General features: G+C 41.3%; 1 protein-coding gene and 1 long non-coding RNA gene across 2 annotated transcripts; both read right to left on the bottom strand.

Moving 5' to 3' along the window:
• Positions 1-1,050: 1,050 nt before the first annotated feature.
• Positions 1,051-5,706, bottom strand: LOC127427730 (uncharacterized). Its single transcript, XM_051675520.1, has 6 exons — positions 5,541-5,706; positions 5,088-5,417; positions 4,658-4,924; positions 2,856-2,937; positions 2,690-2,735; positions 1,051-2,501 (listed from the first exon to the last, which is right to left on the bottom strand). Exons 2-6 carry the CDS (start codon positions 5,185-5,187, stop codon positions 2,304-2,306), a joined length of 693 nt encoding a protein of 230 aa, XP_051531480.1. The 5' UTR covers positions 5,188-5,417; positions 5,541-5,706; the 3' UTR covers positions 1,051-2,303.
• A 5,797-nt stretch (positions 5,707-11,503) lies between these two features.
• Positions 11,504-14,306, bottom strand: LOC127427734 (uncharacterized). Its single transcript, XR_007894972.1, has 5 exons — positions 13,072-14,306; positions 12,642-12,908; positions 12,251-12,487; positions 12,031-12,120; positions 11,504-11,855 (listed from the first exon to the last, which is right to left on the bottom strand). It is a non-coding gene; the product is annotated as an uncharacterized LOC127427734 (long non-coding RNA).
• Positions 14,307-24,140: the final 9,834 nt, after the last annotated feature.

Genomic DNA, 24,140 nt, shown 5'->3' with positions numbered 1-24,140 from the left:
GGAAAGCATGTCGTCATTTCCGCATCAGCCTGTGACTGGGCGATCGACCCCGAAGGGAGGAGCCCAGCTGAGGCTTCCGACTTGACGAGCCTGCTCTCCGATGCTGCGCTTGAGAGCTCATCACTTTCGCGGGCTTCGAATAAGAGGTCGAACTCGCCGTGAGACGAGCCGGCGGACTCACCCGGAAGCCTGATCGGGGCAGACGAGCGTGCTGGGGAATGGGAGGTCTGTGGGGGGATACCCGGCGGAGGCGGTCCCATTGGGATCCCCAAATCGCCCCCAGTGCTAGCTTCGCTGGCCTCAAACCCGTGGGTAAAAGGACCGAGGCAGGAGCCTCTGGGGTGGCTCGCTTTCTTACTAAGGCGAGCCGCGACCGCAACGTTGCCATGGACATATTCTCGCAATGAGAACATGACCATCCACGAACGCTGTCTCCGCGTGAGCAGTGCCCAGACACGAAAGACAGTGATCGTGACCGTTAGAAGGCGAGAGATAACGAGCACAACCAGGAATAACACACAATCGGAAAAGCATCTTTAAAAAGACGTGTCTTTAAAAAGACGTTCCGTGTGTGCGCTCTTTTAGAGAAATATGTACTCTTTTAGAGGGGAAAAATGCTCTTTCAGAAAATACACTCTCTAGTTTTTCTGCCGAAGTGCCCAGGGGCATTCTCCGCAGTGCACCAGTGCAGAGGAGGGAGAAGCCGCTGAAATGCGCCGTCAGATCCAGCAGAGATGAATGAACAGTAGTATTCAGCTCAGTGAGCATGACCGTTCGGCTCCGAAGAGAAAATCTGAATGTGTGGTTGCATACCAGCTCCTTTTATACCCGTATGTTCGGGGGAGTGGCATGCAAATACCACTAGTCAATTTTCATTGGCCTTTTATCAAAGACCAGAGGTGTCTCGGGCTCCCAAGAGTGACCCCTAGTGTCACTACATCGACACCAACATCGAGTGAGTGACAGATAGGGAACTACACAATGATGACTCTTAAGACTTTATAGATATTACAGTTTTATTTTCTGTTAATGCATGATCTTCTGTAAAGCTGATTTTAAACGATTTGTGTTGTGAAAAGCGCTATACAAATAAAAATGACTTGACTTGACTTTCCTGATTTTTGTTCTCGTTAGCATTAGATATTTTATCTTTGCTTGATGTGCTAGCAGAGTAGTAATCATCTTGATTCCCGATTTTTTTCTTGGTTGTGCGTGATGTCATTGTGTTCCAGAGATGTGGAAAAACCTTGCTGGTCGATATTAATTACAGTAGGGGCTGTTATCAATTTAATATCTGCCAAGTGATGCAGGAGCCGAAATGTATCTTCAGGTTGCCACCATGTTGATCCTCCTTTCCCCCCTTTTCTGGTCACCCGACTCACCGTCTCTTTTATCTTTGTGTCTGAAGTGAGGTGCATTGCCGCCATCTGCAGTCATCTCGTTCACACTGCGTTGCAATTTCCAAAACGCAAGCCAGGGTCAAACCTGTACCTCCCTCCAGTATTTTTCTGCATACGTAATCGGGGTTGCATTCACTCAAAACTGCATCTCTGATTTGATTGTCTTTATCAGCACCAAAATCACAGTCTTTGGCTGCTTGCCTTAAACAAGCGACAAATTGTCATACGGTTTGTCCTGTTTTTTTTGCGTTAATTGATAAAATGTCTGTCTTGCAAATGCAGTGTTCACCTGAGGCACAAAGTATTACTCTCCCGCTCACTTCTCTCTGTTTTTCATACACGCATGACGTAAAGACATCACACCAATACACAACAAGCACCTTTAAGTTGAATATAATAGACTTTACTAGAATAAACAAGATTTTACATATAATATAAAATGAGCCTAATAAAGCCTAATATAAAATAACAATAACAAATAAGATATCAAAATAAACTTCAGAATGAAACTTCTAAATAAACTGATAATTAGACAACATTTAAAAAATATTTTTTATAATATTAATCATATCAAGATATCTCAGACACATCGTTGCAGTCTATTGATTCAGATTTAGAATGAATTTATATGGCAGTGAATCTGTTCAACTGTCATTGAGATTGCACAAATCAATGATACGGTGTTACATTATAATACAGCATGAATATTATTGTGAAACGAAATTGATAGCAAACTGTGTTTGTACAAATACAAATCATATCAATATGCAAGAGCATAGAGTTCCTATATAACTCAGTGAGAGCATGATACAACACCAACAGCTTACAGTAAATGCACAATAATATGGTTTGGATAAAAAGTGTTTACTAAATGAATAAAATGTGAAGGGAGACATTTCTTTACTAGGTGGCAGTACTGTGCTCTCTGACATTAATGGCCGCGTACTGGACGTCTGCTGCAGAAACTGAGGGAAATTGATCATTTGTAAATTTGCTGAAATGAACACGCGAGTACTGAACTTCATCCTGATGTGACCTTTCTCTTTCCTCCAGGTCAGAGGTCTCGGCCAGTGCTGCGACGTTTGAGTACACATTGTCATTCTGAAAAAAACAAAAAACAAAAAAAACCACATCAAATGTATGAATGTTTGAACGTGGATCACTCCATTAAACCAAGCAATGGTGTGGATTTGGCTTGAACATGGGGGGGGGGGTGGTGGGGGTTGTACTTGCTTGTTTAGATTATTGGGGTGTTTACCCCCCCACCTGAAGTCATGTTTAATACTTACCTGTGTGTTATGCTCTTTTTCTTCTGTTCTTATGAGTTTTTTTCTTCTATTTAGGAAAAAAGATAACAACAAAAAAGGACATCAGGGCAACTGTTACTGTATCTAAAGAGAGAAATATGCTAAAGTGAAACAGGAAGTGATATAAAGAACATGATGAAAGACTAACTTCATCCACAGAGTTCCACAAATAAATAGCAGAATCAGTAGAGATGACAGCGTTATGATTACAGTTCTCTTATTCCACACATCTGATCAAATTAAAGACAAATTAGAAACAAAGCAGTTTTGACACATTAATTCACTCACCAGCCAATACACAGGTGCATCTCAATAAATTAGAATGTCGTGGAAAAGGTCATTTATTTCAGTAATTCAACTCAAATTGTGAAACTCGTGTATTATATAAATTCAATGCACACAGACTGAAGTAGTTTAAGTCTTTGGTTCTTTTAATTTTGATGATTTTGGCTCACATTTAACAAAAACCCACCAATTCACTATCTCAAAAAATTAGAATATGGTGACATGCCAATCAGCTAATCAACTCAAAACACCTGCAAAGGTTTCCTGAGCCTTCAAAATGGTCTCTCAGTTTGGTTCACTAGGCTACACAATCATGGGGAAGACTGCTGATCTGACAGTTGTCCAGAAGACAATCATTGACACCCTTCACAAGGAGGGTAAGCCACAAACATTCATTGCCAAAGAAGCTGGCTGTTCACAGAGTGCTGTATCCAAGCATGTTAACAGAAAGTTGAGTGGAAGGAAAAAGTGTGGAAGAAAAAGATGCACAACCAACCAAGAGAACCGCAGCCTTATGATTGTCAAGCAAAATCGATTCAAGAATTTGGGTGAACTTCACAAGGAATGGACTGAGGCTGGGGTCAAGGCATCAAGAGCCACCACACACAGACGTGTCAAGGAATTTGGCTACAGTTATCGTATTCCTCTTGTTAAGCCACTCCTGAACCACAGACAACGTCAGAGGCGTCTTACCTGGGCTAAGGAGAAGAAGAACTGGACTGTTGCCCAGTGGTCCAAAGTCCTCTTTTCAGATGAGAGCAAGTTTTGTATTTCATTTGGAAACCAAGGTCCTAGAGTCTGGAGGAAGGGTGGAGAAGCTCGTAACCCAAGTTGCTTGAAGTCCAGTGTTAAGTTTCCACAGTCTGTGATGATTTGGGGTGCAATGTCATCTGCTGGTGTTGGTCCATTGTGTTTTTTGAAAACCAAAGTCACTGCACCCATTTACCAAGAAATTTTGGAGCACTTCATGCTTCCTTCTGCTGACCAGCTTTTTAAAGATGCTGATTTCATTTTCCAGCAGGATTTGGCACCTGCCCACACTGCCAAAAGCACCAAAAGTTGGTTAAATACCATGGTGTTGGTGTGCTTGACTGGCCAGCAAACTCACCAGACCTGAACCCCATAGAGAATCTATGGGCTATTGTCAAGAGGAAAATGAGAAACAAGAGACCAAAAAATGCAGATGAGCTGAAGGCCACTGTCAAAGAAACCTGGGCTTCCATACCACCTCAGCAGTGCCACAAACTGATCACCTCCATGCCATGCCGAATTGAGGCAGTAATTAAAGCAAAAGGAGCCCCTACCAAGTATTGAGTACATATACAGTAAATGAACATACTTTCCAGAAGGCCAAAAATTCACTAAAAATGTTTTTTTTATTGGTCTTATGATGTATTCTAATTTTTTGAGATAGTGAATTGGTGGGTTTTTGTTAAATGTGAGCCAAAATCATCACAATTAAAAGAACCAAAGACTTAAACTACTTCAGTCTGTGTGCACTGAATTTATTTAATACACGAGTTTCACAATTTGAGTTGAATTACTGAAATAAATGACCTTTTCCATGACATTCTAATTTATTGAGATGCACCTGTATCTTACAGTTATACATTCATCAAGTACATGTATGTTTGAAATGTATCTGGTGAAAACATGTTCACTCACAGCCGTGTTTGACAATGATGAGTTTCTCTTCAGAAGGGAATGTTTCGAGGTCTTTGAGTGCACAGGAGTATCTGCCTGTATCCTCACTGCTGACAGCGATCAGATTCAGTTTATTACTGGAGTGTTGAAGATTCAAACGTCTCTTGTTCTTGTACCAGATGAAGGTGTGACTGTTGGCAGTCAGTTTTAGAGCGCGGCTGGTGTTACAGGTGAGTGAAATGTTCTGACCTTCAGTCACTGTGTCACGTTCTACATACACCTGAAAATCTAAAACAACATTTATCTGAATATAAATCTCTCATTCTCTCTGTGCGTCTAGGTACAGATATCAGGAGTTTCACAACTGAGAATCATGAGAATGTTTCTTTTTCCTAAAAACATCAACTTCAAATCAGATAATATCAGGTAAAATTGATCAAATAATAATTACCTGTGACATAAACAGTAATGTTCCGAAAAACACTATTTTTGTCAGTTTTCTGAGTCAAGCTGTAGTAATATGTGCCAGTGTCTGTCTTTTTTAGATCCATTATTTTTAAGAAACAGATCTGGTCTGCATCATTTCTGATAAATTTGTATCGTGAATCCGTTCTGGGAATTAATCAAGTTTCTCCATTATATGATCTCTGTGTCCATGAACCTAAATACTTTGCAGAACTTTTAGGCCCTTTACAAGAGGAATTCAGGACCACTGTTGATCCAGTTAAATTACAGATTGTATCCGTAGAATCATTCACAGTGTTAGTTTCAATAAACAAACCTGAAACACATAATTCAGGAAATCAAAAACAGTATAAAGTTTTCCCCCCATAAAACTACAGCAGTTATGTGTCTCTGAATGTTAAGCAAATACTAAGAACAAAACCAAACAGACAAATCTTACCTTTGAGATACAGGAGAAAAAAACACAATGATTGAATATCTTCTTCATACAAGGTACATGGCAGTTTCACTAGTTATTATTACCACCAAAGAACTGAAGTGATTCTGTTTTGTGAGAGCAAACTTGACTGGAAGTTGGTAAAATCTCTGTTGCTAATGCAGAACTCACAGAAACTTGCTCAAGAAATACACAGGAACTCAAAATGTGTCATAGATTTGATTAGAAACATGCCCACACTCCTTACACTATACATAGACAATTAGAGGTTTTTAGATCACTAGTTACACAAGCCCATATGGCGTCCTTTTCATACTCATATTTGCCCTCTCCAGTTTGTTTAACAAGAATTAAAAAAAATATCAAAATCAGATTATGAAACCAAGATTTCAACAATATTTCCTACATTTTTTAAATCTTTCTATACTACCTTGCAATATTTACAAATGTTCAGAACAAAACTCTTAAATTCTTGTAGAAGATCTGTGTATCCAGTGGCGTCTCTATATTAGGGGCAAGTGGGACTGAGCCCCACCAGATCTGGCGCTGTTGTGCAAAATGCGTGGCATCGTCATACATTTATTTAAAAAAATAATGTATTTTCTGCATCTTTAACTTTTTAAACGTTAAAACTTTAACGTTTTATGTCCTTTATACAAGACAAAAGTACATATTCTTTTGAAAAATTATATTCTTATTAAGGTCTGTTGCGATATAGCCATTTAGTCGTTCTCATTTGATATGCATGGGGCTAGCCCGTTGTCCTTACTGTCAGGCCTAGTCCACACTAATACGTTTTCATTTGAAAACGCATCTTTTTATCTCCGTTTTGGCCTTCCGTCCACACTGAGACGGCGTTTTTGTCCACGAAAATTGAGCTTTTTGAAAATGCACTCCAAAGTGGATAAATTTGAAAATGCCGTTTTGTAGTGTGGACTGTGAAAACGGATGCTTTCGAAAACTATGACGCATTTTTAGTCATGTGACACAGTCATGTGACCCATTCAGTCCAAAACAAGCTGGTGGACGACGTTGTATTGCAGTTGTTTTGGCTACTCTCCAGTTTGATTGTGTTGTTAAAGATTAATGTCAGTTTGTACATACTTCATCTTACATTTCTTCAAAGGAGACGGGATGTTTACTCACAGTTGTTGTTCAGTGGTGGAACACGAGGACAGTTGCGTTTCAGACTGTACATTGCCACAACTTTTCAAAGAGGCGGAGAGTAAATAAACGCCTGACGGAAATGACTCATGTCGAAATGTCTTACGTTTTACTCATGCGCAGTACAGGGACGTAAGTGTTTTCAGACGTTTCAGTGTGGATGAGCAACTTTTTGAAAATGCTTGAAAACGCTAGTGTGGACGGAGAGCATTTTGAAATGAAAACGCTGTTTTCAAATGTGTCCGGATTAATGTAGTAGCCTTAATCAAGGGAGGTCTGCAGAACGTCATGCACATGTGCAACGAGCATTCAATGATGGCCTCAGGGTCACGTTCACCTTTGCCCCTTGTTGGGCCCTTGAGCAAGGCCCTTGACCCTGTCTGCTCCAGGGGTGCCATATCATGGCTGACCCTGCACTCTGACCCCAGCCTAGCTGGGATATGTGAAAAAAAGAATTTCACTGTATATGTGCAAATGTATAATGTGTGATAAATCAATAAAATTATATTATAATTAATTGAGTGCAGACCTGTGTAGTGAATTTCAATGGTAAGTTTACAAGCTAATTTTATTGTAATATGTTTCTGGTTGGAAAGCTTTATCCTTCACTCTGACGTACTAAGTTGTAAAATTTCTGTCATGATCTATTGTTATCCATTATACTTGTTTTCATTTTATAAGTACTAGAGCTTCATTCAGGGGTGTAGCATCCATTATAATGGCATATACACAGGGTTGGGAGGGTTACTTTTGTGTAAATGTATTCCACTACAGATTACAGAATACATGCTGTAAAATGTAATCTGTAATGTATTCCGTTAGATTACTCAAGGTCAGTAACGTAATCTAAATACTTTGGATTACTTCTTCAGCACTGGTAGATTTTTTCACTTGTTTTGACTATAAAAACTCTGCCAGTACAGTAAGACAAAATACACATGTTAAAAATACATTCTCTGAAAAACCCAAATATCTTATGCAGTGTTGTTTCTAAAACAACATAAATCAAACTGATCTTGTTTTAAGGATTTTCAGATATTTTTACAGGAAAACAATACAAAAATTATTATCAAGAATATGATTTTTGCCCTAATATCAAAGGTCTTACTAGAAAAAAGAAATTATGATCCAACGTGAATATCTTGATAAAAAAAATGATCGTGCCTGGTAACGTGCATGTAATATGGCTAGAAATAGCATTTTAGCTTAGGGTAAAGCTGACAAATTACACAAGGTTTATTTCTATTTCTTCTGCTACAAACTTCAAACTTACTTCTCTGTCTGCTCGTATGAATGTAACACATCATAAGAAAGCGTATCACCGCTGTTCAAATGCACTTTGGGTCGCATCATTTATATGTATAAATGTTTCCCATCTGAAAGGACTAAATATTAAATGAAACAAATGAAAATAAAATGCAGTAATCTCTTCAGTATATTTTGTATTTTAAATACGCAATCCCGTTACTCCCCAACCCTGCATATACATGACTGAAGATAGGCTTACATGATAGATTTTCTGACTCCCCAAGCTTAAGTGTGATGAAATCAAGGAGTTCTTGGGTGAATGTTCCACCTATCAGTCAACTGCTGCACTAAAATAAGATTTATACAAATACATGCACAAGCTCACAGAACTTTTTAAGTGTCCCCGATATCGACATAAAGTGTCACAGATGAGAAGCACATTTCTGAGGCTAATTTAACACTGTTACTGTATTAAAATAACTGACAACTCTGCTCTAATGCAAGTATAATTGGCTGAAAGCATGTGCCACTTTTTTGTTATTATGCATATTTTGTGCTTTATTATCATGCATTAAAACACTGAAGTAATGATTGATGAATACAGTCATGAAATCAGAGACCTTTTACTCAAAATCCAAACACAAAAGAGACGCACAATACCAGATGTAAATGATGATGGTGTCTGTTAATACTCTTCTTAACGCATCTTAACTCCAGTGAATAAACAGTGCGCACACACACAAGTCAAAACTTATGCGCTAGGTTAAAATGTTTTCCTGGTTTCTTTTTTACCTGTCAAAATGACGGACAGCATTTGGAATTATCCGTCAGTGTTTCGACAATCGATCAGATTAGTTTAAGTGATTGTTTGTGCCCCACCAGAAATAATGAGCCTGAGACGCCACTGGTAGTGTCATTTTATTAGGCAGAGATGGAACTCCATCCCATTGAGGACGAGATATGTTCAAATAAAAAGAAAAGTCTGCATATATATATATATATATATTGTATTCTATTAATTTTGTATTTAATCATTTCACTATGCATTTATTTCTGGATTTCATGTATTTATTTATTGTTTTGTTAATTTTTGTTACATTTATGTACTTCTGTATTTTTATTTCAGGTTTCTTTTTATTTCTGCATTTATTTCTTCCATCCATATGAGGCACTCAACCAAATTATTTACCCCATTGTTCATAAATGAAGACATTCATTTTTATTTTGTCTAATTTAGTCATCCATATCATTGTATTCAAAAGTAATATGAGCTAACAGAATGTCTTTCTATATCTGACAATTCCTATCAGCAATAAACCCCAGTCAAAACAGGTTAAAATGTGATGCTTGTTTTTAATATAATATAATATACCATTGAAGTCAGAAGTTTACATACACTTAGGTTGAAATCATTAAAACTCATTTTTTTACCACTCCACAGATTTAACATTAGCAAACTATAGTTTTGGCAAGTTGTTTAGGACATCTACTTTGTGCATGACATGAGTAATTTTTCCAACAATTGTTTACAGACAGATTGTTTCACATTTAATTAACTATATCCCAATTCCAGTGGGTCAGAAGTTTACATACACTAAGTTAACTGTGCCTTTAAGCAGCTTGGAAAATGATGTCAAGCCTTTAGGCAATTAGCTTCTGATAGGAGGTGTACTGAACTGGAGGTGTACCTGCGGATGTATTTTAAGGCCTACCTTCAAACACAGTGCCTCTTTGCTTGACATCATGGGAAAATCAAAAGAAATCAGCCAAGACCTCAGAATATTTTTTTTTTTTTTTTTTTTTGCAGACCTCCACAAGTCTGGTACTTCCTTAGGAGCAATTTCCAAATGCCTGAAGGTATCACGTTCATCTGTACAAACAATCATACACAAGTATAAACACCATGGGACCACGCAGCCATCATACTGCTCAGGAAGGAGATGCATTCTGTCTCGTTTTTTGGTGTGAAAAGTGCAAATCAATCCCAGAAAAACAGCAAAGGACTTTGTGAAGATGCTGGAGGAAACAGGTAGACAAGTATCTATATCCACAGTAAAACGAGCCCTATATCGATATAACCTGAAAGGCTGCTCAGCAAGGAAGAAGCCACTGCTCCAAAACCGCCATAAAAAAGCCAGACTACAGTTTGCAAGTGCACATGGGTATCTTACTTTTTGGAGAAATGTCCTCTGGTTTGATGATACAAAAATTGAACTGTTTGGCTATAATGACCATCGTTATGTTTGGAGGAAAAAGGGCGAAGCTTGCAAGCTGAATTACACCATCCCATCCGAGAAGCATGGGGTTGGCAGCACGTTTCAATTGGAAATTAATTGATTTAGCGGCATCTGCAGGTGAAAAGTGAAATTGTAGACTGTTCATATTTATTCTCATGCAAAATTGTAAAATAAAAATGCTTCAAATGCTGATCAATATTTCTTTTTTTTTTTTTTAAATATTTATAATTTAAAAGTTTTGTTCAAAGAAATTAACCAAACTCATGTAACAAAACTTATAGCTCCACGAAAATGAAATGATTACATTTTGTGAATAATTTTGTCACTTCATTTTAAAATGTTGATCTTGCTATTGAAAGCTGCCAAAACAAGAAACGACATCATGTAATGGGCAATAGATGAATTTAAAGAGATCTTTTCATTTAAAAGCAACTGAATTCAAGAATAAAAGAAAACATCAATACATCAAAATACTGTACACCTGTTTCAAAAACCTTTTAGAATATTAAAACACCCTTATGTTCTGTAGTATCAAAAATGACAGCTGTTTTATTTAATTTAAATCGTCGTGTATGAAGTAAAGACTGGGTGTCACTGTGTCGCTCAGGTTGAACTGCAGTGTCTGTTCTCAGGTGTTGTCCCACTGCTGATCAGCACGGGGGATTTGACCTGCCCGTTCCCAACCTGGGCCGGTTCTCCCCTCTTTAGACGACCTGCTCATCCCGATCTCCCTCAGGATCACCATATCGGTACCGAACTTAGTGTGGACACCCGAACAACACAGTCCAGAACAGTCCAGAACCACTGAACTCAAGGGCGTAGATTTGGCTTGAACATTGGGGGGTTGCAGCGTGAAGCATTTACTTGTTACTTACTTGCTTTGATTATTGGGGGGGGGGGTTACCTACCCCCCATCCCCCCTGAAATCTACACCTATGCCTGAACTCAAGCAATCTGCCAGTCTCAGTCTCCCAGAAACTTAGATTACAGACTCACACCACAGAGCCCAACGAGAACATGAGAAATCAGCAGCACTTTGCAATGCAAAATTATTATTAGAGCTCACAGTGACATCAGCAGGTGAAGAGTGGAAAAATATGATTATTGTGGCAAACATTAATCAGTATATTTTGGTTCTCTCATATTTGTTTTCTTTTTGTAAAAGAATCTTAAAAAGAGATTTAAAAGAGATTCTTATATTCTCGTTGTAAAGGGGAGAAAATTCTGCAGATTTTTTATTTTCAGATTTTTTTCAGATTTGATTATGATTTTGTCACTTCATTTTTAAGTCAAAACCTGATACTTCAACAAACTCTGTATGTATAAATGATTTTTAATTGTAATTATAATTGAATGAATATACAGACTGCACAAAACAATGATACGTTACAGGATAATACAGCACAAGCAGTGTTTACATACATACTGTATATACTGTATATGTTGTTGTTGTTCTGATTTACTCGGTGGCAGACCACTGCTCTCAAACTTTAATGGCAGCATAATGGCTCTCAGCTTCCTGTGCAAAAATCGCTGGAGTGTTTTTAACTTTGCCGTGTCGCTTGAAATGAACACATGAGTACTGAACTTCATCCTGATGTGAACTTTCTCTCTCCTCCAGGTCAGAGGTCTCGGCCAGTGCTGCGACGTTTGAGTTCACAGGGTCAATCTGTAGAAAAACACATTAAATTTCATGTGCACATGTCTGAAAATGACTCCAGGAGTCATGTTTAATTTATACCTCTGTGTTATGCTGCTTTTCTTCAGTTCTTTTGAATTTACATCACTTCCTGTTTCACTTTTTTTAACAGAAGAAGAAAAGAAAAACATGATGAAATACTTACATCCACAGAGTTCCACAAATAAATAGCAGAATCAGTAGAGATGACAGTGTTATGATTCCAGTTCTCTTATTCCACACATCAAGTTTGAGCCTGAACAAATGAGAGCCAGATTAGAAACAATATTCAGTTGTCTTTTGAAAATTATTTTCCATTGGACTATAATCACTAATACAGGATTTATGCACATTAAAAGACACACAAAAGCACATTCAAGTCAAACCTGTCAGTTGTATGATGGTGCTGTTCTGAGATCCGATTGTGTTTGTTGCTTCACAATAGAAGAATCCTCTGTTTCCATCAATCACAGTGAAGTTGTGCTCTAGGCTCTGTCTCTGAGCAGTATCAGTGATCTTAAACCAGCTGTAAGTGGGTGGTGGTTTAGCATCACTACTGCAGGTCAAAGTCACCACACCACCCTCCACAGATCCCACTGATACTGTTGTGTTTCTGGGAGCATCTGCAATGTTCAAAAATACGAGATAAGTACCAAAACTCATAACTAACTACTTGAATTTTCTACATAAGTAAACAACATTTCTTTAACATATCTTACAGTTACACAATGTTCAATTCATCTTTGAAATGTATCTGGTGAAAACATGTTCACTCACAGCCGTGTTTGACAATGATGAGTTTCTCTTCAGAAGGGAATGTTTCGAGGTCTTTGAGTGCACAGGAGTATCTGCCTGTATCCTCACTGCTGACAGCGATCAGATTCAGTTTATTACTGGAGTGTTGAAGATTCAAACGTCTCTTGTTCTTGTACCAGATGAAGGTGTGACTGTTGGCAGTCAGTTTTAGAGCGCGGCTGGTGTTACAGGTGAGTGAAATGTTCTGACCTTCAGTCACTGTGTCACGTTCTACATACACCTGAAAATCTAAAACAACATTTATCTGAATATAAATCTCTCATTCTCTCTGTGCGTCTAGGTACAGATATCAGGAGTTTCACAACTGAGAATCATGAGAATGTTTCTTTTTCCTAAAAACATCAACTTCAAATCAGATAATATCAGGTAAAATTGATCAAATAATAATTACCTGTGACATAAACAGTAATGTTCCGAAAAACACTATTTTTGTCCGTTTTCTGAGCCAAGCTGTAGTAATATGTGCCAGTGTCTGTATTTTTAGATCCATTATTTTTAAGAAACAGATATCGTCAGCTGTTACACCTGCGGTGCCTGCTACCTTTCCTGTACACTGCCAGAGGTCACCATCCCCTGAGTATTAACATCTCACGAACTACATTTCCCATAATCCTCCACTCAGACTGATTACTCTCACACTTGTTTCACATTAACTCTGGTTATTTAAGTTCCCTGTTTTCTCGCATTCAGTGCGAAGTCTTGTTTGCCTTGTCAACATTTCTGAGCGTTATTTACCCATCCTGTTTTCCCTGTGTTTTGACTCCTGCCTGATTCTCGTATTTCCCAGCCTGCTTCTCGTATTTCCCAGCATGCTTGTGAGTTTTGTGGATTTATTGCCTGTTTACTGGATTACCCTTCTGCCTATCAGATTTACTTGGTTAGCCTTCCTGGACTGTCTGCCTGTGTACCGAACCACTGCCTGCCTTTTGTTTTTCTCTGTTGTTTTTTTACTTTTGTATTACTATTTATACTGTTATTAAAACTGCATATGGATCTTAACACTCCTGCCTCGGCATCCTTGCTACAGAAATCTTCGCCCAACTTAGATCCAGCAGCTGTCCAACAGTTACATGAGCTTGTTTCAGCACAAGCAGCCATATTTACCAGTCACCACCAGCAGCTGTGCAAGCTCACCTCAATCACAGAAGAACTTTTTAAATCTGTGCAGCCAAACCCGCAGGTATCTCCAAAGGGGTTTTCCACTAATAACTCTGCCTGCTGCACAACGCACTCTGCAACCGTTGTTTATCCTCGACTCTCGCTTCCTGAGAAGTTTGACGGATCACCCAGCAAGTGTCGAGGATTTCTCTTACAATGTGAGCTTTTTCTGTCTCAACTACCTCTAATGTATCCCAATGATGAAGCTCGTGTTTCCTTCATTGTATCATTTCTGTCAGGAAAAGCACTAGACTGGGCTACGGTAGTTTGGAGTCATGAAGTCATCCTTGTCTCTCTTCCTAAGTCATTTACGGGAGGTTTCTGAGCATTCTGAGGGTGGGAAGGACCCGGAAGAACTTCTATTGAGTTTAAAACAGGGGAAGAAGTCTGTTGCTGAATTCGCCTTATATTTCCGCACGCTAGCAGCACAAACTGTGTGGGTGGAGGACACTTTGAAGCTGTTGTTCCTTCAGGGGTTCAATTCTGATCTTCAATCTGAGTTAGTGTGTTGTGATGAGGGGAGATCTCTCGAATTCATCAAACTAGCCAGTCGCCTAGATAATCTGATCAAAGCCCGTCGTCCAGTCAGTTCTCTACAGTCACTTCACTCTGACATCGCTGCAACCAGTCATCGCGAGCCCATGCAAGTGGGCCTTTCTTCTCTGTCCTCTGAGGAACAATGACGCCGTCTCCGAGAGAGATTATGTGTCTACTGCAGACAGTCGGGACATTTACTGGCTGCCTGCCCACCTCGTCCCATGAGTTCAGAACTTCCAAACTTAATTCTTATTGAACAGTTTGAACTTTGTCATGTTGCATGTTCAAAACAGTGAACATCAATTGTCTGCCATTTTAGATTCAGGGACTGCAGGTAACTTCATTGACATGGCTCTTGCCACGAGTCTTAATGTCTTTTGTCCCATGTGTCCCTCCTTTACATGTCTCTAGACAGACGACCCCTGGGCTCTGGCAAGATTCAACAAATCACCCAACCCATTTGTCTTCAAGTTGGACTCTTTCATCATGAGGAAATTCAGTTCCTCGTTACTCACTCTCCTAAGAACCAGATTGTTCTTTGCCTGCCATGGCTGAGACTTCACAACCCTGAGATCTCCTGGAGACATGGACAAATCACTCGTTGGAATGCTTCTTGTTTCCTGTCTTGCCTCAACCTTCCTGAACCCATCTCTCTCCCTCCTGTAAGCACCACGACGATCATCCCTGAAAAGGAGAGTTCGATCCTACCACATTGTTATTTGGATCTCCCCTACCACATTGTTATTCAGATCTCCAGGAGGCATTCAGCAAAGCCAAGGCTAATCAGCTTCCTCCTCACCGTTCCTGCGATTGTGCTATTGACCTTCTGCCAGGCTCCTCTCCTCCATGCAGATGGATATACCCCTTATCTGAACCTGAGACTAAAGCCATGGAGGAGTACATTTCGGAATCTCTTGATAAAGGATTCATTCGACCATCCACTTCTCCTGCTTCTGCTGCTTTCTTCTTCGTAGGAAAGAAGGATGGGGGTCTTCGTCCATGCATTGACTACCGAGGCCTGAACTCAGTCACTATCAAATATCGCTATCCTATCCCTCTGGTACCAGTAGCATTAGAGCAGTTATGAGATGCCAAGATCTACAACAAACTGGATCTTCGTAATGTCTACAATTTAATCCGCATCTGGGAGGGGGATGGATGGAAGACTGCCTTTTCTACACACACTGGCCACTACGAATACCAGGTAATGCCTTTCGGACTTTCCAACAGTCCATCTGTCTTCCAAGCCTTTGTAAATGACATATTTCGTGATCTCATTGGCAAATGAGTTATAGTATATATAGATGACATTCTTATATATACTTCTTCCATTGATGAGCACGTTCAACATGTCAGAGAGGTGCTCAACCGCCTCATCCAACATCAGCTGTATGCCAAGATAGAAAAATGTGAGTTTCATCAGCCTACCATCTCTTTTCTGGGATATGTCATCTCTCCTGAGGGGGTCACCATGGACTCTTCCAAGGTACAAGCCATGCTGCAGTGGCCACTTCCTGTGTCAGTCAAAGAACTACAGTGCTTCCTTGGTTTTGCCAACTTCTACAGATGATTCATCCGAGGTTTCAGCTCAGTGGCTGCCCCACTCACCTCATTGCTCCGTGGTAAAGCCCAGAAACTTAACTGGACACCTCCTGCTCATCAAACCTTCGATAACCTCAAACGTCGCTTCACTACTGCCCTAATTCTCCATCATCCAGACCCCACTCAACCCTTCGTTCTGGAAGTGGATGCCTCTGACTAAGGAGTTGGTGCGGTTCTCTCCCAACGACAAGGATCTTCCTCTAAACTTCATCCCTGTGCCTTCTCATGCAAGTTATCTGCTGCGGAGAGAAACTATGATGTCGGCAGCAGAGAACTCTTAGCCATGAAGGTGGCTTTTGAGGAGTGGAGACATTGGCTAGAGGGAGCTTGTCATCCTTTTCTGGTAATCACGGATCATCGCAACTTGGGATACATTCAGTCTGCTAAATGCTTAAATCCTCGTCAGGCTCGACGGTCCCACTTCTTCTCCAGGTTCAATTTCACCATCGCCTTTCGACCTGGCTCCAAGAACACCAAAGCCAATGCCCTGTCTCGCATTTATGGGTCCACTACTGGCAACAACCATGTGACTTCCATTATACCTACTCTCATTGTCACTCCCGTTCAATGGGACATAATGGCAGATATCACCCAAGCTCAGAACCAAGAACCCACTCCCACTGACTGCTCTCCAGATAAGGTCTTTTTTCCCAGCTCCTTATGCAACAGAGTATTACAGTGGGTTCATGACTCGGCCTGCTTGGGACATCCAGGCGCTCAAGCTACTTGCAGGTTAGTGCAAAACCAGTTTTGGTGGGAAAACCTAGCGACTGAGGTCGCTGACTATGTAAAAAAAAGAACTGCAATGTGTGTGCCACCTCTAAATCTATTCAACAGCTCCCGTCTGGTCTCCTTCAGCCTCTACCTGCCCCTTGAACGTCCTTGGTCCCATTTCGCTGTAGATTTCGTCACGGATCTACCCAAATCTCAAGGACATTGTCTCTGACCGTGGTCCCCAATTCACCTCCCGAGTCTGGACTGCATTCTTCAAATCACTCATCTAAATCAGGACCTTGGTAAATTCCTCCAGGCCTATTGTCAAGTCAACCAGCACGACTTGAGCCTTTTCCTGCCCTGGGCAGAATATGCTCAACTCACTGTTCAAACCAGCTACCCAAACCATGCCTTTCAAGTGCATCCTAAGTTTTCAACCCCCACTCTTTCCCTGGTCCGGGGAGCCATCCGATGTACCTGCAGTCGATGACTGGATGCAGCGCAGCGAGGCTATCTGGGATCAAGCTCACGTCCACTTACAGCATGCCATTCACTGACAGAGTGAATAGGCCAATCTCCATCAGCACCCTGGCCCTAACTATGCTCCTGGACAATGGGTTTGGCTATCTACCTGAGATCGTCGTCTGCGACTCCCGTGCAAGAAACTAAGTCCCAGGTATGTTGGTCCTTTCAAGATTCTTCGTCAAATAAATCCTGTATCTTTCAAACTCCAGCTCCCTGCTAATTACCATGTTTCCCCCACCTTTCATGTTTCCCTGCTCAAACCCGTTACGCCTCAGAGAGAGGAGTGCTCTCAAGAACCCCAGAGACCCCTTCCATTCCTCACTGATGGAGAGGAAGCTTTTTGGGTACACAAGCTCCTAGACTCTCAATGCCGGGGTCGGACACTTCAATACCTGTTTGACTGGGAGGACTATGGCCCTGAGGAGCGTTCCTGGACGAACTCAGAGGACATTCTAGATCCTGCTCTCATCACTGAATTCTACCACAATTTTCCAAATCGTACCGCTCCCAGAGGTCGAGGTAGGCCCGACGCAGACAACCTCCTCACGTCAGGAGCCGTTCGCAGGGGGGTTCTTTTACACCTGCAGCACCTGCTACCTCTCCTGTACGCCGCCAGAGGTCACCATCCCCGGAGTATTGACATCTCACGAACTACATTTCCCATAATGCTCCTCTGACTGATTACTCTCACACTTGTTTCACATTAACTCTGGCTAAGTTCCCTGTTTTCTCGCATTCAGTGCGAAGTCTTGTTTACCTTGTCAACATTTCTGAGTGTTATTTACCCATCCTGTTTTCCCTGTTTTGACTCCTGCCTGTTTCTCGTATTTCCCAGCCTGCTTGTGAGTTTTGTGGATTTATTGCCTGTTTACTGGATTACCCTTCTGCTTATCGGATTTACTTGGTTAGCCTTCCTGGACTCTCTGGCTGTGTACTGAACCACTGCCTGTCTTTTGTTTTTTCTCTGTTTTGTTACTTTGTTTTACTATTTATACTTTTATTAAAACTGCATATGGATCTTAACACTCTTGCCTCGGCATCCTTGCTACATCAGCGTCATTTCTGCTATATCGTGAATCCTTTCCCAACCACTCGTCTTTTTCCACAGCAGCCTGTATTTCTCCTGAGGTTACCTGTGGGTTTCTTTGTATCCTAAACAATTCTTCTGGCAGTTGTGGCTGAAATCTTTCTTAGTCTACCTGACCTTGGCTTGGTATCAAGAGATCCCCGAATTTTCCACTTCTTAAAGTGATTGAACAGTACTGACTGGCATTTTCAAGGCTTTGGATATATTTAGATATCCTTTTCCATCTTTATAAAGATCCATTACCTTGTTCCACAGGTCTTTTGACAGTTCTTTTCTGCTCCCCATGGCTCAGTATCTAGCCTGCTTAGTGCATCCACATGAGAGCTAACAATCTCATTGACTATTTATACACAGACACTAATTGCAATTTAAAAAGCCACAGGTGTGGGAAATTAAACTTTAATTGCCATTTAAACCTGTGTGTGTCACCTTGTGTGTCTGTAACAAGGCCAAACATTCAAGGGTATTTACACTTTTGATCAGGGCCATTTGGGTGATTTCTGTTACCATTATGATTTAAAAAGGAGCCAAACAACTGTGTGATAATAAATGGCTTCATATGATCACTATCCTTAAATAAAGGACTGATCATTTTTGCATGATCAGTCATATTTTCAAAATCAATGCCAAAATTTCACAATTTCTGCCAGGGTATGCAAACTTTTGAGCACAACTGTATATATTAAGCTGTTACATGAGTCTCTTGAGTGCAGACCTGTGTAGTGAACTTCAATGGTAAGTTTACAAGCTAATTTTATAGTAATATGTTTCTGGTTGGATTAGTAGAAGCACACCGCTCATCATTTCAATGAATTGTATGCAATTGCTTTGAGGTGTTGTGATGCATTGGTTTGTATTACTGTAGATTAATAAAAACGACAAGACTCTCAATATTGAGCAGTCAGTTTTGTTATGTTGTTAATGCAAGATGCCTGGGGTAAAGGTGAAGTTGGGAAGGTGGAGGGATGCTGGAAACAGCGGACACCAAAGAGAAGTAAGCAGCTGCTTATATGCTCTGGCTGTTAATTGAAAGATTAGATGGGCTCGCTCCTCCTAAACTTATGTTTAGGAACTTCATTTCACGAGTTTGTTTGCCCATATAATCTTTAAGCTATTAAGGTTAAGCTTATTTTTCTTGCTGTCCACAGTTGAGGGTCTTGAGGAAGCAGCTTCAACTCGAGCTCTAAATTTACCCCCTAAAAAGATGCTTACAATAAAGGACAGCGAGCACATGGACAAATCATGAATGCTTTATAGATGATTGTATCCTTAGATGAGGATTTAAATTTAACACCCCCAAAATGGGTGAAAGAAACACCAAATCAAAGGCTAACAGAAGTGCTAGATCTTGGTAAACTGCATTGAAGCAGCTGGCTTGTGGAGGCAGCCTCGCATAAGGGCCTGCTCTGGGTGGAAGATTTAGACAAAGGCCATTTATGCTGCTATAGGGGGCTGTACCACTGATATATTGCATCTAATCAGCCAGCTTACAGAGGCAGGCTCAGGTAAGGGCCTTGTTAAGTGGCCTGAACGGTCAGAGTAAAAATGATGTGCTGGTAATAAATGGTGGATCCCAAGAAGCGTTTATTATGGTGCAAAAGTATTTAGAGTGAAAATATTTACATAAGTATAAACAAAAACTGCACAAAAGAAAATTGCAACAACGTGCAAAAATGGCTAAACCAACAAATGGCCCACATCCACAACACTGTTCCATTCACCTCTTCTCAAAATGAAAAAAGAGAGCCCTGAGCTCTATCAATACCCTTTTTATAGGGTCTAGCTCCTCCCTTAGAATGAACCAATGTGGGGGAAAAAAATAGAACAATAACATTTTAAACATACAAAATGGGGCCTAGAATATCAGGCCACCCAATATGCAACTAGTCCACACAACACTTGATAACAGAAGAGAAGTAAACAGCAAAACAAAGACAAACCCTGCTGTTATAAAAGTTCCCCCTCTGACAGTAATCATTAATGGTATAGCCTAATTGGATGGGTGTGGCCAATGCTTTAAAACTGGATCAAACCAGGAGAACTGTTTGGCTATGCAGCATGTGAACCAGAATAACTTTCCGGATGATTTGGTGGAACATTTTCATGAAATAAAAGATAACTGACACTTGATGAAGTGTTGTGGCCTTATTTGAATATGTATTTTGATTGTACAGAAATGAAAACCAAGAACACAAAACCAACTAACACAATGAAAGATACTTAAACACCACAAACAATCACATAACACATTTCTGATTTAAAAAGATTGTAAATGCCGGCATCAATCAGTGTATGTGAGATGTGCGTGTGTGTGTCAAATGTTGATTTGTAACATCATCAGGTTAGCCTGTGACACTTACCCCCTCTTCTCCAGACACCTCAAGAGGTGTCCTTGAAAGGTAGTCAGCTGTACAGTTCTGTGTGCCAGATTTATAAAGCACTTCAAAGTCAAAAGGTTGAATGTCTAGGAACCACCGTGTGATCCTAGCATTAGTGTCTCTCATTTGCCCTAGCCAGGACAAAGCATGATGGTCCATTTCTAATCTGAATTTTCGACCGATCAGGTAATAATGCAGAGAGTCCAGTGCCCACTTAATAGCCAAACACTCCTTTTCCACTGTGGAGTACCGAGACTCACAGGGAAGGAGTTTCCTGCTAATATAGGCAACAGGTTTAAGTTGAGGTCTGACCACTCCATGACCCAGCACAAAACCCAAGTACTGAGTTTCTCGCTTTGCCAATGCGCACTTGTCAGTTCGAAGAGTGAGGCCTGCACCCTTGATCCTAGTCAGTACCTCCTATGCAGTTGCAAACCCCTCTGTACCTTTGAGAAGCTGGTCCATCATTCGCTGGAAGGTAGATGGTGCTCCATGTAGGCCGAATGGAAGGACTCGGAAATGGAAGTGACCCCAAGGTGTTCTGAAGGCAGTCACCTCCTGGCTTCCTGAAGTCAACAGAACTTGCCAATAGCCTTTACACAGGTCGAGGGTGCTGATGTAGGTCACTTTACCCAGCCGCTCCACCAGGTCATCAACCCTAGGCATGGGATAAGGGTCAAACTTACTCACACTGTTGACCTTCCTGAAGTCCAAACAGAACCGGAGACTGCCATATTTCTTGGGCACCAGGATGATTGGGCTGCTCCACTCACTGGTAGATGGCTCAATGACCTCAAGATTCTGCATGGCCTCTAATTCCTTTTTAAGGACAGGAAGGAGCTGTTCAGGTACTCTGTAGACAGGCTGGAGGATGGGTTTAGGGTCATGCAGGGTAATGTGGTGTGACACCAGGCTGGTCCGGCCTGGGGTCTCTTGGAAGAGTTCAGATGGTATCAAGTCCATTAGTTCTTGTCTCTTTTCAGGTGGCAGATGGTTTAGATCAAGTTCAGCAGACTGTCTGGGAACAGGGAAGTATTGTTCCTCTATCTCCACTTCTTCCTCCACAGCTCTGATGAACAGGGTTTTCCCTGTTGTTCATTCAGTGGTTGCTGCTGCTGGGTCATGCAATGGAGTCCGAACATGCTATTTGTTAAGCATACTGATATGAAATGTCTGTAATGGCTTGTTACGGGATGGAATGTTGATCTCATAAGTGACTGGTCCTACTTTCCGTCTGACATGATAGGGTCCTTGCCACTTGGCCAGCAGTTTATTGTCCTATGTTGGCAACAACATCAGCACCTCATCTCCTGCTCCAAACTGCGAGTTCTAGCGGTTCTGTCATACCACTCCTTTTGAAGGGCTTGGGACTCAAGCAGTTTCTGTCTAGCCAAAGCTGTGGTCTTCTCTAACTGCTCCCTCATTTTTAGTACATATGAGATGATGTTTGTCTTGTCTGGCTTGTCTCCCAAGTCTCCCTTAGGACATCCAGAGGCCCTCAGACTGGGTGTGCATACAGGAGCTCAAAAGGAGAAAAATCAGCAGAGGTCTGGGGTACCTCCCAGTAGGCAAATAGGAATGGGAGCCATTTGTCCCAGTCTTTACTGGTCTCTGAAACAAACTTTTTTAGCATACTTTAAGGTTTAGTTGAATCTCTCAACCAAACCATCAGTCTGAGTGTGGTAAGGGGTAGTTCTTACTCTCTTTATCCCTAAGAGTTGGTAAACATGATGGAGTGTGTGACTCATGAAGTTTGGGCCTTGGTCAGTAAGGACTTCTTTGGGGATGCCTACTTGTGAAAAAAGCCTTAAGAGGGCTGTAGCTATCTGCTTAGCAGTGACTTCTCTAAGAGGGTAAACCTCTGGGTATCTGGTAGTGTAATCACAAATAACCAAAATAAACCTGTTCCCTGACTTACTCCTCTCAGTAGACCTACCACATCCACTCCAATGCGCTCAAAGGGTGTATCTATGGCAGGTAGGAGTATCAGGGGTGCATAGGCAAGTATACAGGTAGCTGTTAGTTGACACTCTGGACATGACTTACAGTACTTCCTCACGTCACTGTACATTTTGGGCCAGTAAAACCTCCTTGAAATCTGCATCAATGTTTTCATGTAACCTAGATGACCAGACGAAGGGATGGTATGACCCAGCCAAAGCACCTTTTCTCTGTAAGCCTTAGGGACAACTAGCTGACATCCATCCCCTTTACTCTCCCTATAGAGTAGGCCTTCCTTCAGAACAAAAGTCTCCCTGGTAACTGGCAACACACCCTCTGCCTTCTCTGTTTCCTTCAAACATCCAGTTAAGGTAGTATCCTCTCTCTGCAGCTTAGCCAAGTTGTTGGGAATAACTACATCTGATTTTGTTAACTCAGGTTGCCCTAGATCCAGCTCAGCTTGGTCAGTGCTGTCAAACAAACTCTCCACATACTCTCTGCGCTTGTCCAACCTGTTTAGTAAGGCTATGCTATCCCACAATATCAGCAAAAGGCATTTCACCCATGACATTAGACATGCTTTCTGGGCTATACACTGTGCTTGGACCCTTGTCACTACCCTACGCCATGCTGTATTCTGTACTAGGTCAGGCAGAATGGGCATATCTGTCCCATGCAGGATGGGGTAAGGGAGATTGGTGGCTACACCAACTCTCATGAGGTAGGGCTGATTGTGAACCTCAATATAGACATCAGCTGTGGGCAGCTTTGTTTTATCCCCATGCACACAAACAACTGACACAGTCTCCTCCTCACTCCACATATCTCTGGGGAAAAATTCTGTACAAGGGTTCGTGAACAGCCTGTGTCTACAAGGGCGGAGAGTGGTTTGCAATTATGCAGGACAGATATAATGGGCTCAGTGTTATACTCAGTGATGGATGACCGGTGTTCTCATCAGAGTACGATGTTGCGCAAATCGACCCCGCTACCCAGTATTCAACTGGCAAATGTTCAGTCTCTGGACAACAAGCTCTGCGAGCTGAGCACGCAGATCTCTTTCCAATGAGAGATGAGGGACTGCTGCATTATCTGCCTTACGGAAACTTGGATGTCTGCTTAGATTCCAGATTCAGCCATCGAACCCGCGGGTTCTCCGTGCACCGAGCGGACAGAGTGAAAGACCTCTCAGGTAAAAGCAGAGGTGGTGGTGTATGTTTTATGATCAACAATCCTGGTGTGATCAGAGGAATGCACATTCTATCAAGTCTTTCTGCTCTCCTGATCTGGAATTTCTCATGCTTCTGTGTCGACCATTCTGGCAACCGAGGGAATTCACAGCGGTCATTATCACTACTGTGTACATCCTGCCACAAGCCGACACAGACCGGGCACTCAAGGAACTGTATGGGAGTATAAGTGAGCAGGAAACCACGCACCCTGAGGCTACATTCATTGTGACCAGGGACTTTAACAAAACCAATTTCAAATCAATCGCACCAAAATGTGAGGCTCTGT

This window comes from Myxocyprinus asiaticus, chromosome 37, assembly GCF_019703515.2.
Source record: "Myxocyprinus asiaticus isolate MX2 ecotype Aquarium Trade chromosome 37, UBuf_Myxa_2, whole genome shotgun sequence".
Classification (NCBI taxonomy): domain Eukaryota; kingdom Metazoa; phylum Chordata; class Actinopteri; order Cypriniformes; family Catostomidae; genus Myxocyprinus; species Myxocyprinus asiaticus.
Note: the sequence above shows the minus strand (reverse complement) of the source record. Positions and strands in the feature narration are given on the sequence as shown.

What these genes read in the sequence shown, in the direction of transcription:
- LOC127427730 (XM_051675520.1), bottom strand. Translation starts at nt 5,187, where the DNA reads ATGGATCTAAAAAAGACAGACACTGGCACATATTACTACAGCTTGACT. An exon ending in CATTACTGTTTATGTCACAG is followed by an intron (nt 4,925 to 5,087) that starts GTAATTATTATT and finishes ATGTTGTTTTAG; the next exon opens with ATTTTCAGGTGTATGTAGAA. An exon ending in TGTGGAACTCTGTGGATGAA is followed by an intron (nt 2,736 to 2,855) that starts GTTAGTCTTTCA and finishes TTTCCTAAATAG; the next exon opens with AAGAAAAAAACTCATAAGAA.